At 42.7% G+C, this 16,698-nt stretch overlaps 1 protein-coding gene and 1 pseudogene across 1 annotated transcript in view; both read left to right on the top strand.

Moving 5' to 3' along the window:
* Positions 1-12,618, top strand: part of ZNF263 (zinc finger protein 263) — a 33,262-nt gene extending 20,644 nt beyond the window's left edge. The window contains 7 exon segments of the mRNA XM_027527065.1: positions 816-1,011; positions 1,721-1,812; positions 2,089-2,215; positions 3,273-3,364; positions 3,633-3,759; positions 5,822-5,932; positions 6,112-12,618. Coding sequence (XP_027382866.1) covers positions 816-1,011; positions 1,721-1,812; positions 2,089-2,215; positions 3,273-3,364; positions 3,633-3,759; positions 5,822-5,932; positions 6,112-6,824 — 1,458 coding nt within the window. The 3' untranslated portion in view covers positions 6,825-12,618.
* Positions 12,619-13,379: 761 nt separating this feature from the next.
* LOC113883609 lies at positions 13,380-15,803 on the top strand (annotated as a pseudogene).
* Positions 15,804-16,698: the final 895 nt, after the last annotated feature.

Here is a 16,698-nt window from a genome sequence, read left to right as displayed (position 1 = left end):
AGATACGACAGAGAAGGAACAAACCAAACGACTAGGGGACAACTGCCCAGGAAGGGGAAAAAGTAGAAAGAACACAGAGAAAGAAAGATTTGAAATCCCAGCAGAGTAGCTGAGAGAAGAAAGACCCTGAGGGGTAGTGTCCTCTGTACCATAGGCAAGAGCCTCCACTGCCCTCTCTCAGTGGTTGTTCCTGGCTCTGCTCTGAGTGGGGATCCAGGACATGCCCTTGGGCAGGTGACAGCTCACCAGCTGGCCTCAGGCCCACTGTGAATACCAGGAGGGCACGTGTTTTGTATCAAAATCATTTGGGGATAGGACAGAGCCATTACTCTTACCCGCTTTTTTCTCCATTTCATCCCCATTGTCTTTAAGAATCTTCCCTGACTATGTGGAAAATCTGGTTGACAGGACAACTTTTAAATTCAATTCCTTAATCTTCTGAGAGAAGACAGGAAACCACTAAGGCAAGGATCTAAGTTGGGAGAGAAAGCCTGTCAAGGCAGCATGAGAACAGGTGGCCTGTGCAACCCTGTTAGTGGGCTGAACTGGGCTGAATTCAGAGAGTGGGACTGCTGTCTTGGAGAGCTGGCAGTAACCACACCCTTTACTGGTTTCTCCCAGTTTTCCTATGTTGTGTATGGATTGTTCTTGTGGAAAATTGGTGGCTGGTATCTCTAGGTCTTTGTGTCATTTCCTTCAGTGTCTCCCTCTTTTCCCGCAGTCTGCACTCTCTGCTTTCTGCTTTTTCTTCCCTCTCCCATCAAGCCCAAACCAAAAGTCAGTTCTGTGGTAACAAGTATGGGGGTTATTTCTAGGTTGCAGTCCAGGAGCTGGGAAAGGAGGCAGTGCTCTTGGGAGAAGCAGCAGAGGCCCCAGGCTTCCAGCTGAAGCCAGCAGAGTCCCAGCCAGTGGGCATGTCCCTGGAGGAAGAAGTTTGGAATATACACCAGGGTCTACAAGAGCCACTGAGCAGGAATACCCACAAAGAACCTGAGCCCGTATGTGAGAGGGGTAAGGATCTTCATGTTACTTTTCTTCTCCTGGGAGGTGGGATATAATTTAAGCCAAAATGTGTGAGCACTTCTGGTTACCCTGCCCTGTGGATCTACTAATGCAGCTACATTAGCAATTAGGATGCCCCCCAGGTGGTGGTAGAATAGGTCATGTGGGGTTGAGGGTGGGGATTGGCCTAAGATACAGAAATCTCCCAACCGCAGAACCCTGGTAATAACACCAACAATTGTTTTTAGAAAAGTAAAGATGGTCTGGCTCACCTCATCTTGAAAATACAGAAGAAATCTGGATCAGAATGGGTGGTTAGTGACAGAATGTTAGTAATAGAATGTGTATGCTACTGTGTACCAAGGAAAAAGTAATAAATGATTTAAAAACTATTTCCTACTGTACACTGGAGTCCTTGAGTACTTCATTTGCAAATATGTTTAAACTTTGCCAAGGTGACCAATTTATGTCATCAGAGGAAAATAATAAAAAGAGTTTTCTTTTGTTAATTTTGCTTGTGGAAACTGGGGCACCTGTTGTAGAGGCTGGTAGATACTTGGTTCTCATTAACAAGGAGAAAGCCATTTCTGTGCACCACATGCTTATAAAACATCTCATCAATCCTGAAAAAATCAGGGTCTTCTGTCTTTTAGAACTGACCATAGCATATTAGAAACATAAGCAAGAAATATTTACTATGGCTCCATTTCACCCACAGTGGGGCCTGCTCACCGGATCCTAGCCTTTCCTGAGCAGACAGACACCAAAGACTGGACAGTGGCACCTGAGCTTGTCTTGCCTGAGTCCCAGGTGAGCTGTGCTTTCCAGAATCTTGGGCTACCTCTCCCTGCTGCCCGTGACCCACCCTGCCCAGCAGATGCTCAGAGGACTTAACGCAGATTTTCTCAGGACTTTGGGCACCTGTTTGCTGATCCCGTGCCTACTTCCTTTCTACTATCTCACTTAAAATTAATTCATGTGCTGTTAGTTCCTTTAGTGACTGGCTTACCATGCAGTTCATGGCTCAGAAGGTTGGGCCACTTTTGAAGTGGCAAGTACTTGGCTGAAGCCCATTCTCTTCTTTAGAGCTTATTGACATTTGAAGAAGTGGCCATGTATTTTTCCCAGGAAGAATGGGAGTTACTGGATCCCACTCAGAAGGCCCTCTACAATGATGTAATGCAAGAAAACTATGAGACTGTCATCTCTCTAGGTAAAGTTTCTTTTTCCCCTTCCCTTTGCACAGCAGTGGACTAATCTGTCCTGTTTTGGGGGGTACTGAGAATGCACCCTTGTGAGAGTCTGTTCTAGTAGCTGACTGGTTCTCAACTAGATGGTGTGGGCAGGGAAAAGGTACACCAGATCACCAGCAAGCTTTTAACACGTGTACATACTCATTCCTTATCCTAAATCTTGATCCTTCTCTTTTTCCCTCAAAATCGCTCTTCTCTTATCTTTCCTTCACCCAGTATTTTAGGCTAGAAAACTTGTGGTCATCCTTTGCACCAATCTGTTCCAACCCCGGTAGTACTAATGCATCACTAGTTCTCTTGGCTCCACCTTCCCATGTGGCCTGAGTCCAACCAAGTCTCAGCCTCCTGTGCTTTAGCATTGTGGTGTAAGCAGCGGCAGTCTCTAATAATGTCCACCTCCATACTTGGCACCCCCTGCCAGCATTCCTCCCTGCCTGCAGTCTGTTCACACAGCAGCCAGAATCCTTTAAAAAACCAGTTCATATCAGAACATGGCTCAACATCAAAGCCTTACCGTGATTTTTCACACATTCAAAATAAATCCAAACTCCTTATAGAGTCACCCAGGAACCCCCAAGTTCTGGCCCCTCTTCACTTTCCTCCCCTAGTCTGCCACTCCTGCCCTGCTCAGTCTTCTTTAGCCACACTGGTCTTGCTGTTTCTTGAACTCACCAAACTCATTCCGACCTTTGGGTTTTCTGTACCTGGCACATTGGACTCCGTACTGCATTGTACAACACCTCTAATTTTTGCCCAACTCTGAAGAATTCATGTCATGTAAAGAAAAAAAGATTTCCTTTTCTTAACTTCACTCGTGAAAACTGAAGAGTCAAGTGGGAAACCTGTCTTAGGGGCTAGTAGATGCTTGTTTAAAATGAGATAGCTACTTCTCGGTACCATGTAACACTTGTAAAGTTGTTCTATCTCAACTGAAAGAATCAGGATCTTCTATACTTTTGAATTAAGCCTAGGATGTTCAAAGATGGGAGGGAGAGAAATTTTCTTGTTCTTCCACAGCTGTGCCTGCTCACCAGCTCCTAGCCTTTCCTAAGCAGACAAATACCAGTGAGTGGACAGTGGCACCTGAGCTCATTCTGCCTGAGTCCCAGGTGAGCTGTACTCTTCAGCCTCTCCCTGCTGCCCATGACCTGCCCTGCCCAGCAGGTGCTCAGAGGTGTCCCAGATGTTCCCCCTGGGGAACTGAGTACCTCCTGGGCTGTTTGCTGATCCCTTGCCTACTTTCTACCATCTTGCTTTAAAATAATTCATGTGCTATTAGTTCCTTTAGTGACTGGCTTACCTTGTAGTTCATGGCTTAGAAGATTGGGCTGCTTCTGTAGTGGCAAGTACTGAGCTGAAGCCCATTCTCTTCTTTAGAGCTTGTTGACATTTGAAGAAGTGGCCATGTATTTTTCCCAGGAAGAATGGGAGTTACTGGATCCCACTCAGAAGGCCCTCTACAATGACGTAATGCAAGAAAACTATGAGAGTGTCATCTTTCTAGGTAAAGTTTCTCCCCTTCACTTTGCCTAGGAGTGGACTAAACTGTCCTGTTGTTGGCATACTGAGGATGCACCCTTGTGAGAGAGTCTCTGTTCTAGTAGCTGACTGGTTCTCAATAAGATGGTGTAGGCAGGGATCACCAGATCACCAGGGAGCTTTTCCCCAGTACACATTCCTTATACTGTTGGAATTCTTGATCTCTTCTTCCATCTAAACTTGCCCTTACATCTTTCTCATTTCTGTAAAAGGCATCCCCATTCATCCACTTGCTCAGAGCAAGCAATGTCCAGTCACCCTTTACCTCGATCTGCTATAATACCCCACGAAGTCTAGCACTCTTGGTTCCACCTCACAGTGTAGCCTGAGTGTCACATCTCAGCTTCTTGTGCTCGTAGCATCCTGGTCTTAGGTAGCAGCATCTCTATCGAGGTTTACCTCAGTACGTTCTTCCTGGCACCCACTGCCTGCCCTCTCACAGTCTGTTTCCTATGTGGCAGCCAGAGTCTTTTAAAAACCTGACCAGATCATGACATTTTCTGCTTCAAACCTTACAATAACTTCTCATAACGTTCAGAATAAATCCAGGTTCCTTACCAAGACCCAGGACCCTCCAAGGTCTGGCCCTTCCTCATCAACCTGCTGTCGTCTCCTGCCACTTGTGCCCTTGCTCTGGACCCTCTAGTCACACTACTCATCTTGTTTCATGGACTTGATGTGCTCATTTCTTCCTCCTTCCCTCTGCCTGGCCCACATTTCTGCCTCATGACAAAATCCTCATTTTAGGGTTCTGCTCAGATGTTACTTAAGGAGACTTTTTATACAACTTTATATCTCAAGTAGCTTCACAGAAGCAGAATCTTAAAATGTTCTCTTACCCTCCCTTAGTTTTCTTCAAAACATGTATCACTTCCTGACATTTTATTTGCTCGTCTGTTGATGTTAGATTGTTTCACTCTGCACAAGAATATAAGCTTTGTGAGATCAGGGGACTTGATTTATTTAGCACTATGTCCCTGGCACATAGAGGGTGCCTGGTGCACCATAGCCACTCACTACATATTTATGGTATGACTGAGTGATGAATACTTTCCATACTTGGCAGTAAGATTTTGAGAAAGTCCACTAAGTAATTCTTGTCTGTTTCTTCCACCTGGATGTGAACCAGTGAGCTATAGGAGTGGTAGAAATCTTTTCTAGTCCAGTGTTTGGTGCTTGAGGACTAAATAAAAAGTTAGTTTTATTTAGTTATTTTGTTTAACTTTTACTAAATAAAAGTAAAGATGGCATGTATCGTTTATGCCTGATACTCCACCCACGGACCTTTGCATTGACTCCCCTGAACCTGGACTTGTCTAGTTTAAGTCTTCCTGTTTTTCAACTGTGGTGTTGGAGAAGACTCTTGAGAGTCCCCTGGACTGCAAGGAGATCCAACCAGTCCATCCTAAAGGAGATCAGTCCTGGGTGTTCATTGGAAGGACTGATGCTGAAGCTGAACCTACAGTACTTTGGCCACCTCATGTGAAGAGTTGACTCACTGGAAAAGACCCTAATGCTGGGAGGGATTGGGGGCGGGAGGAGAAGGGGACGACAGAAGATGAGATGGCTGGATGGCATCACTGACTCAATGGACATGAGTTTGGGTGAACTCTGGGAGTTGGTGACGGACAGGGAGGCCTGGCGTGCTGTGATTCACGGGGTCGCAAAGAGTCGGACACGACTGAGTGACTGAACTGAATTGAATAGTTAATAGGACTAGTGTGTGTATTTCTTGCAGCCTTTGCAGTTTGATTCTACCTTAGTAGAATGTGGGATATTCTTGGTAGCAGAAGATGGGGATCATGCACTATATTTCTGTGCCCTATATCTTTTTCACTGGTCCAGCTCAGGTTTATTTCTCAGTCTCTGCTTTGCATATCCATCCACCAATGAAGTATGTTATAAACCTGATATGAGATTTGGTGTTGTAAACTATTCAAGCATCCTTTGCTGTTCCTGAAATAGTTTGAAATTAGTGAACTGTTGTTAAGTTACCAGTCTTTGACCTCAGTTTTTCTGTTTCACAGCATTATTTGTGCTCCCCAAACCTAAAGTGATCTCCTGTCTAGAGCAAGGAGAAGAGCCATGGGTTCAAAGACCCCTGGAGTTCAAGGACAGTTCTGAAGAGCTGCCTACAGGTAAGTAGACCATGGGAAGAAGGGAAATGTGCCATGATAGGAATCTTTGCAAGGATTTCACATTTTATGGTTCTGCTTATCTATTTTTTTAAAAATTAGTGTTTGTCCAGTTTTTCTTTTCATTTACTATGGTTTACTTGCTATGACATATAGTAAGCTATTTCTCACATTTATTCCAGCAGGGCTGAAGCTTAAAAATGACACTGAAAATATTCAGTCTCTATGTCTTTCTGACTTAGAAATACAAGCACCAGTAGCTATAGCATCAAGAAAGGCCAGATTGAAAGTTCCCCAGAAAACAATTGGTAAAGAAAATCATGGTGATGTGCATAGGGTGGGGAAATTGCACCGAGATTTTCCGGTGAAGAAAAAAAAGAAACTTTCAACCTGGAAACAAGAGCTGCTGAAACTTATGGATCTTCAGAAGAAAGAACGTGCAGCAGAAAGGCCTTTTAAATGCCAGGAATGTGGGAAAAGCTTCAGAGTTAGCTCTGACCTCATTAAACACCAGAGAGTTCACACGGAAGAGAAACCATATAAATGTCAACAATGTGATAAGAGGTTTAGGTGGAGCTCTGATCTTAATAAGCACTTAACAACACACCAAGGAATAAAACCATATAAATGCTCATGGTGTGGGAAAGGCTTCAGTCAAAAGACAAATCTCCACACACACCAAAGAACTCACACTGGAGAGAAGCCCTTTACTTGTCATGAATGTGGGAAAAAATTCAATCAAAATTGCCACCTTATTAAACATCGGAGAACTCACACAGGTGAGCAGCCTTACACCTGTACCACGTGCAGGAGAAACTTCAGCAGACGCTCAAGCCTTCTTAGACACCAGAAACTCCACCAGTAAAGGGACGTTTGTTCAGTGTCCTCAGTCTAAAGAAATTTATCAAGTGGAACTTGACTTTAAAGTTAAGAAAAATACAAAATTATGAAGCATGAAGAATTTTTCATCAGGAAACTTTGGGATATAAACATGTTTCATAGAAGGAATCAAGGTTGACTCTTCAAAGGATTTGTTAGTAGTTGCACTACTTGCTATTTTTACTAAAAGCTTCCAGGGAATTCCTTAGCAGGAGAGGTGTTCTAAGAACATTCTGAGGAAAGCAAAAAGCTGTTTGGGGATGTATATAGCAAAACAGCAAATTCAGCTTTGCATAGCAGATGCAGCTATGAAATAATCTTTTTTGGCCACAGAGGTAAATATTGTTGGTTTGCATTGATTTCCCAAGGCACTCAAACTTCATATGATGGACACATTTGTATTATAGCATGGTCTTCCAAAACAAAAAGCAATAATATGCATGTTTAGTTGCATACCGTTGTCTTCCAGGTTTGCCAGTTTCAATAATCTCATGGGCAAAAATGAATTGTAATGTAAAACTTTTGAAGAACCTAATTGGATTTTCTTAAGTGTCCCATCATTGGGCGTTGTTCACAAATTTGGACATTGAGTTCCTTGGTTAACTTTTTAGCAAATGCAGCTCTTGAATCCTATTAGTATAATTTTTACTCTGATGAAATATTTTCTTCAGCAATATCGATTCTATCCAGATGAACACATATAATCACTATTTTATGCCTCTCTGCCGGTGAATTAATCACTATTTTATGCCTCTTGAAAAGGGAGAGCACCTCTAAGAAGGAGATAGAATGGAAACAGGTTGGAATCTTTAGCCATGTAAAGAAGAACTTTCTGCAATAAAAGAAACTAGACTCTTTATATCACAATATCAATAGGATAAAACAGCCATGAAAATGAGCACTTTTTTTCAAGGTCTAAATGGAAATTAATGGGAATTCAGGATCATCTTCTCAGGTTTTTATCTGTTTGCATTTTAATTTGGTTTTTGTTTGTTGTTAAGAACAAGGAGAGAGTTACATTTGTCTGGGAACTAGAGTGTTTTCTGCACCAGGATCTTGTGGCTCCCTGGGCATGTTATTCTGGGAATCCAGTGAGCTGGAGACCAAGTTCCCAAAAGGGGAGCTAATGCTGGGTGGCAGGCAAGGATGGACAAATGCACCTCTACATTGGTTAACTTACACTGTAACTGTTAAGCAGGCAAGGACATCCTACTCCTGTTTTCTCCATCCTTTCAGGTAACAGCCTTAGGTTACGAATTTGATAGATTGCTAGAAATCTCCTTAGGTTGTGAGTTTTCTTGTAACTCCCCCTTTTATCTGCTCAGTGATGCAGATATGTTCCTGGTAAAGCATCTAGGTGTAATCAGGAAAGGAGTTAAATTATCTCTCCCAAATCTCTGACTTTATAAAGTAAGGAAGTTAGGCTTAAAGAGATCCAGAGGCTTGTTACAACCACATAGTTAGTGGGTCTGTTGGCTGTCACTTAGCTGCATCAGTCAGGCCTGAAGGCAGGATCAGCAGAACTGATCTATATGTTGTTCCGGTCCAGCCAGCCTGGATGATATATTGTTTCTAGCTAGTAAAACATGCCTGTTTCTTGATTGGTTACTGAAACATTCTTAAATCTCCATTTTCTTTGTGAAATAGAGATAATGCTTAACTCGGTTCTCTGAGGATTAGAGGGATTGATGAAGGAAAAGCACCTGATGATCTGATAGTGGGGTCTCAGACACTGTACACATCCTTCTCTTTCCTCTGAGCCACAGTGGTGTGTTGGGTAGACTGACCACACTGAAGGAGCAGATCCATTTGTGGCTGTTGCAGCTTCTTCCAGGAGCTGAGCACTTGTGGTGGTTTGCTCAGTTGATTTGTTCCTTGGCTTCAGTGCTTTATGGTGTAAGTCACCTGACCTATGGTGTGTCTCTCTCAGCAGGATTTCATTATCTTCCCTAAGATGAACTCTAGCAAGTATTATTTCCTAAGCGCAGGTAGCTTTGCAGCTCTGGTCTATATGGATCTTACTGAACATCTTTGGTCTTAAACCCCTGGGATTCTTGTCTCTCCTCCCAATATATACAGGTTTGGATTTCTTGCTGGTGCTACATTCATTCATTCAAGTTAATGAGATCTTGTTATGCGCCCAGGTACTCTTCTAAAGTAAGGATACAGTAGTGGACAAGGATACAAAATGTTTATCCTCATGGACCTTGTATCCTAGTGAACAGTAAGAAGGGAATGGTTAGATGTTTTTGCTTCTTGCAGTTAGGGTCCAGACATAGTTTTGAGCAGTGGGTTACGTGCAGAGGTCTCACTTCTTGGCTGAAACATTTACTTGTTGGTGCAGGACCCTAATGCTGTTTTTTCGTGCCTCAGCCATGTAAGCATATAGAAGAGGAGACAAAATTCAGAACAGTCTGGAATGCCAAGCACCCAACAATGGGGAGCAGTACCTGTTCTGGAGAGTTCCCTAGACCTGTAATGGACTTTGTAGGAAGGATTAATAAACTTTTGTTGTGTTAAAACACTGGGATGTTGGTGCTGTGTGTTTCTGCAGCATAACCTGGCCTGTCTTGTTGGAAACATTAGAACAGATCCAGCACTTGCTGGATGGCACATGTAACCCAGGAGATGTTGACAGTCTTCTTGAAACAGGAGAAATATGAGCCTTAGAATGAAGCCAACACCACAGCAGACAGAGCAGGGTGATACTCAGGTTTTAGAGACACCACTGAGCTGTAGGATCAAGCATCACCTGATACCTAGAATTGCACTGGACTTTTTAGCTACATAAATCTATACATTTCTTATTATTTAAGCCAATGTGATTGGCATTTCTGTTCATTGTAACTGAAATAATTCTAATATAGAGAGCAATAACTGATTTAAGATAATATATGTAGGAGAGGAACAGTGTTCTTGTATATATACTTATTTAATTCTTTCAGTATGGAAATTATCAAAATATCTAAAGTAGAGAAAATAATATGACCCTTATATAGGCTTTAAAAATTTTGCCAGTTTTTACATTTACCCACTCCATTGTTTTTGTTTTTATTTTGTTTGGGGTGGGTGGCTGGGTTTTGGAATATTTGGAATATTTTGTTTTGGAATATTTGAAGCCAATCTCAGACATTATGACATTTCATGCATAAATAGTTTCTTTGTTAGAGATAAAAAATCCTTGATAGTCTCTGCTCTAATCCGTCTATGAAAAAGAATTCCCAGTCAACAGAGGCTGTTTCCACATGGCACGAGCTTAATTGAGAACATGGGAGCTGCCTTTTCCTCCCTCAGAGGGCTACCAGAACTTGACCAACAGCTTCTCAATATAACTCTGTAAGAGGACCCTCTTGGTCTCCTCCGCACCCCACGGTATTCATTTATGAGAACCAACAAGCAGCCTTGATGCCTCATAATAAGGCTGGTCCACAAGGAATACTAGATGCCTGTCATAATCACTTGAGCAACTTATTAAAAGTTGAAACTTCATGATCAACTGCTAACTTTTAACAAGCCCCAGTGTGATTTACTCATTAAGAGTTCAGTAGTAATAGTTAATTGTTGGTTTCCTAGAAGCCATCAAAGAACAAAATAATAGTAATTACTTTTTAACATTTTCATATGGGACATTTACACTGAAGCTCAAAAAGTGCCCTCATTTACCTACTTTTCATTGGTGGTCCTTTTTTTCTTGAAATAATGTATAAATGAATGCTAAAAATACTATAGTAAAAATGCTTTTTACTATAATTTGTAATCCACTTCCTTCTAAGCATTCCTGTTTGATTGTATTTTTTACAATTAGCATTTAACCATCACATTTCAGTAACTGCTAAGATGAAAAATGAAGTGGATATTTAATATTCCTATTCTAGTTTTTTCCTTATTTGGTACCATACATTCTCTTAATGAAGTTTCTCTCCTTTTCCCTGGTTGGTGTCCACTTGTTCCCTTGATACTCTTTCTGTTGTTCTAAGGTTATTATTCTGTGCTTCAGCAGTCAGTGTTCTAATAGTCAAGAAGTGTGGTGCAAACTACTTTGACAGATGCCTTCATGGCCAGTTCAGCTTACCTTACTTTATAACTATTGACTTAATCAACAAAGTGTTTTTTGCAACCAGTCCTGGTGCCATAAGTTAGGATTTATCACCTTTAATTCCCAAATTGATGTATTAACTGTGCTGCCAAAAACTGGTTCTGTCTTTATCTCTGCCTGTGGATGTTTGCTCCCTAAAACTGTTGGAGAGATATGTACTGTGAATGTTCATTTATTCATTCAACATCAGATACTGATATAGAGCACTTATGTGCCAGGAGCATTGTTTTAGGTGCTGAGATTTTATGTTTATGAATATTTTTGGTTTTGCATTTTTGCTTCTAAAGAATGCTGGATTGGGGATAAAGTGGGCATTCTTTAGGCTCCTTCTCCATGGTTTAAACAACTTGTATAATATTTGTTGTATTCATTTGTTTGGCACTTTGGCTTTCCATGGTCAGTTTCCCACTCTGCCTTACCTTCAAGACCAACCACAGCTTCCCAAAAACAGAATAGGAAAAATACAACTCTACTGTCTTACCTACCTTAATGTTTTGTTGGGTTTTTTTTTTTAATGTGGTTGGGTTGATTTAAACTCTTTACATTTTGTGAGTGGATTTGCACAATCTGGAGAGCATCTCCAATAATTTTTAAGAAAATATTATAAGTAGAGACATAATTAGAGCATTAGAGCAGAAATAAGAAATCTAGCTACATTCTCAGTAAGTCATGAAGACAGAAAGCCAACTCTTATGAAAAGTTGGGCACTTTAGTATATCAGCAATTATATCCTACTTGCCAAAAGAGTATTTTTAAAGCTTGTGTCAAGTTTTTATAACTACAAACCCCCAAATGATGAGAAACATCATCTCAGGAAACATTACTTGACACTAAAGAAACTCAGTAGTAGAGAGATTATTATTGAAGAATTTGAGTAGACATTTCTCACAATAAGATATACAACTGGGCAGTCAGCATATAAACAGGCATTCAACATCATTAGCCTTCAGGGAAATTCAAATCAAAATCACACTGAGTTCCCTGGCAGTTCAGTGGTTAAGGCTCTGTCACTACCAAGGGCCCAGGTTTGACCCCTAATTGGGAAAATAAAATCTCACAATTCGCCAAAGAAACAAAAAAACATTGAGATACCACTTAACCTCCCCTAATGTGGCTATAACCAAGATTAATACATGTTATCAAGGATGTGAAGAAATTAGAACCCTCATACACTGCTTGTGGAAATTTAAATTGTACAGCCATTGAAGAAAACATTTGATCAGTAACTTCAAAAGTTAAACATAGAATTTCCATTTGTCCCAGCAATTCGACTGCTAAGCATTGTATATACCCAAGAGAAATGAAATCTTATGTCCACAAAAAACCTAGCAGCATTAGTCACAGTAGCCCTGAAGTAGAAAGGACCCCAAAATCTACCAACTGATAAATGGAAAAAAAATGTTATAGTTGTACAACGGGATATTATTAGCAATATAAAAATAAAGGAAATTATGATACATGCTGTGACATGGATGAATGTTGAAAACATGCTAAGTGAAAGTAGTTAGACATAAAAGGTCACATGTATTACATATCAAGAATAGACAAATCTTTAGAGAGCAAAAGTGAATTAGTATTTTCCAGGAACTGGAAGCTGCAGGGGGTCAAGTTTGCTAAAGATACGGGGCTTTTTCAGGGGATGAAGAAAATGTTCTGAAATTAGTGATGATGAAATGTAAATATACTAATAAACTGCTGAATTAAATACTTTAAATTGTGGATTTTATTATGTATCTTATATCACGATTTAAAAAGTGACAAGGGATGTAAGTATGTATCATAATGCTGTTTTTATCTTCATTTCCTTAATGACAAGTATACTTCCAGTATTAATACTAGCAGGTGGAACAGGGAAGAAGATGGTGGACAACAAAAAAAGGAAGATAAAGTATAGGCTTTGAAAAGAAGTAAACTAATTTATGACGATTTGCAGAAGCAGGGATTAGGTGTTAGAGTGGAGAACCAGTAATTCAGGAAAGAAAGAATATTGTATAAAGATTGGAAAAGCACTAGAAAAACTAATAGTATTAGGGTTCCAGCTCTGGCTAAGTTAAAATAAGCATGCTTCACCTTTTTTCTCACATAGACAACAACCTTAAAATTTGGGTAAAATGCATGGAGCAGCTATTTGAGAACTTTATTAATCGCAGGTGAATTGGAGAACAACAGTAGAATTCAAAGCATCACAGAACTGATAGTGAATTTACAATTTATGTTCTCTGATATTCCTTTACCTCAGATTAGCACAACTAGCAACCTGAAAATGAAACTGTAGTAACATGGAGACAAAAATACAACATTTATTTATGACAAACTCAGGGAACTAGGAAAAGAATGGAACTTCTTCACCCTATAAAAGAGCATCTATTTTTATAATTAATTTTCCCACAAGTTGTGGGATCCCAGTTTCCTGACCAGGGATTGGACCCAGGCCATGGCACTGAAAGCACCAAATCCTAATCACTAGGTCACCAGGGAACTCCCAAAGAGCATCTACTTTTTAAAAACCCATTGTAAGCACCCCGCCCCTGCACTGCGCAAATGGCGAGTGAGACAGCGGAGACGCGCTGAGGAGCGGAGGCGAGAGTGCAAAGCCGCTTCGCCCCTCATAGTCCGGAGCCCGGCCGGGCCCTGCTGCAGGGAATATGTACTCTTCCATTCTTGAAACCGAGTCACACAGCGAGGAGAGCGGCGGCTCAGCCAACGTGGTTTATAACATTCACGTGAATGGAGTCCTGCACTGTTGCGTGCGCAACAGGCAGCTCCTGGGGTTGCACGAGCAGCTTCGGAAGGAATATGGGGCCAATGTGCTTCCCGCATTTCCCCCCAAAAGCTTTTGGCTTTGACACCGGCAGAGTGAAACAGGAGAGAGCAGTTAGAGAAGTACATGCAAGCTGTTCGGGAAGACCCATTGCTTGGGAGCAGTGAGACCTTCAATTGTTTCCTTCTTCGGGCACAGCAGGAGGTCCTCACAGAAGAGGTCTCTTTGGAAATGCCACTCAGCAACGGGCAGAAAGTTCTGGTCAACGTGCTAACTTCAGATCAGACTGAATATGTCCTGGAGGGTGTGGCTGCAATGCTGGATATTCCAGATGACTTGATCAGCTACTTCAGTCTCTTTCTAGTTCGAGAAAAATAGGATGGAGCCTTTTTGTTTGTACGGAAGTTGCAAGAGTTTGAGTTGCCTTATGTGTCTGTTACCAGTCTTCAGAGTCAAGACTGTAAGATTGTGCTAAGGAAGAGTTATTTGGACTCTACCTACGACGACAATGTCATGGAGAACCGGGTTGGCCTGAACCTGCTTTATGCTCAGATGGTAGCAGACATTAAGCGTGTGTGGATCCTGGTGGCCAAGGAACAGTAGCAGCTCAAATCACTGCAGGAGGAGGTCTCCAAGAAGGAGTTCCTGCGGCTGGCCCAGACACTGCGGCACTATGGCTACTTGCGCTTTGACGCCTGTTTGGCTGACTTCTCAGAGAAGGACTGTCTGTAAGCACCCCGCTCCTGCACTCCGCAAATGGCGAGCGAGACAGCGGAGACGCGCTGAGGAGCGGAGGCGAGAGTGCAAAGCCGCTTCGCCCCTCACAGGCAACAGTGAGCTCAGCCTCCAGCTCCGCCTGCCTGGCCAGCAACTCTGTGAAGTCTCCTTCCGGGTCACCCGCATGTGATGCTGGTGGGTCACCTCCTCTGTGCCACTGCCAAGCTGAGGCACAAGCAGCCTCGGCCGGGGTGAGGTGCACCTGGAATTGGCTTTTGAATACCTCATGAGCAAGGACCAGCTACAATGGGTCACCATCACCAGCCCCCAGGCTATTATGATGAATATCTGCTTGCAGTCCATGGTAGATGAACTGATGGTGAAGCAATCTGGCGGCAGTATCAGGAAGATGGTGCACCGGCGGGTGGGGGGCACCCTGAGATGCTCAGACAGCCAGCAAGCCGTGAAGTCACCACTGCTTCTTGAGTCACCAGATGCCACCCGGGAGTCCATGGTCAAACTCTCAAACAAGCTGAGTGCTGTGAACCTGCGGGTGATTGGCACGCCTGGTACAGATGCCAGTGCCAGTGACGTCCACGGCAGTTTCGCCTTTATGGGCATTGGAGACGAGTACCTGTGATCTCCAGCACTCGGATATCTGCCCTTTGCCCTGGGGGAATGTTCAGAAACTAGCCCTGTGCCTATATCCCAACCTGCCTCCCAAACGGGGCATTTTCCTTTCTCTTGTCCCCTTTTCTCCTCCCGGCCAGGGGCATCCTAACCCACCTCTTTTTCCCCCACCGTCCCCCATCCTGGGGCTGGCTACACAAAGGATCACCTAGAGCTGGCCCTCAATGCCAAATTAGCATTTAGTATTTTGCACAAAGTCCACCGGACCATGGCCACCTGCCTGGGGAGGAACTACAGTTCCCTCCAGGCTGCTTCTGGCTTCTAGGGGCCATGAGTCAAGGGGATGGGCAGAGGTCTGTGTGTGGTCTGGCCCAGCTCTCCATCATTAAATTCAGCCTGATTGCTGCCTAAAACAAACAAACAAACCCTATTGTACATATCACACTTAATTGTCAGAAACCGAATGCTTTCCCTCTGAGCTAAGGAACAAAAGAAGAATACCCACTCCTGTCACTCCTGTTTAGCATTGTACTGGAAGGCTTGGCCAGTCCAATCAAGAAAGAAAAGGAAATACAAAACATCCAGATTGGAAAGGAAAAACAAAACGTTCTTATTCACAGGTGACATGATTGTCAATGTAGAAAATCCTAAGACCCTACCAGAGTTTCTGGAGCAAGGACATTTAGTAAGATCACATGATGCAAAGTCAACAAACAAATTCTCTTTCTATACACTGGAATTAATATAGTTTATAATAGCTTCAAAAAATTAAATAGTTATAAATCTAGTGAAACATGAAGTCAAACAAGTCCTAAATAAATGGGAGGACTTAATCATGTTCATCTGTTTTGATCTTTACAGTGTTCCTGTTTACTGTGTTCATTTTATAGATGATGAAACAAAGTGCGAGAGAGATCCACTGGCTACCACAGCTAATTATTTGCAGACTACAACAAGGTTCCCAAGTCTCTAGGTTCCTAACGTTCTAGGATATCTTCCTGCATTTATTTATTTGTTTAACTAGCTGAGCAGGGTCTTAGTTGCTGCACGTGAACTCTAAGTTTCAGCACGTGGGATCTTTTAGTTGCGGCATGTGGGATCTAGCTCCCCTGCCAAGGGTCGAACCCCACACTCCCTGCATTGGAGCGCAGAGTCTTTAGCCACTGGACCACCAGGGAATTCCCTGCCTCCCTATTTAGACAGCAGGGTAATTGGATGGCTATATTGACAGGAAAGAGAGGTGGGTGGGGAAGAGAGGGACAGAATTGTGTTTGATTATGGGAAGAAGTGAAGGAAGAGCAGTGATTCTCGATAGTACTACTGTGGCTGTCTCGTCTGTAAACGGAGGGAGAACAGGTGCTACAAGGACCCTTCAAAATAAGAGAAACGGAAGCGCCCAGTCAAACTGAAAGGCCTGGCGATTCATGGGGTCGCAAAGAGTCGGACACGCCTGAGCGACTGAACTGAACTGAACCAATAGGAGGGATTAACAAATAAGCGGTTTAAATAGGTTATGACGCAACGAGGATCCCGTCTTCTCATTGGGTAAGACTGCTGTCGATTAGCGAAGGGGCGGGACCAGTTGGGGAGGGCTATGCTTGTTCCGCGGCGGTGGTTTCTGGCTTAGCCTTTGCGCACGCGCCAGACTTTTTGTAAGTCATGGCTTGCACAATGGCAGCTTCCGGC

Source organism: Bos indicus x Bos taurus, chromosome 25 (assembly GCF_003369695.1).
Source record: "Bos indicus x Bos taurus breed Angus x Brahman F1 hybrid chromosome 25, Bos_hybrid_MaternalHap_v2.0, whole genome shotgun sequence".
NCBI classification, from domain to species: Eukaryota; Metazoa; Chordata; class Mammalia; order Artiodactyla; family Bovidae; genus Bos; species Bos indicus x Bos taurus.
This window is presented reverse-complemented; position numbering and strand designations above follow the sequence as displayed.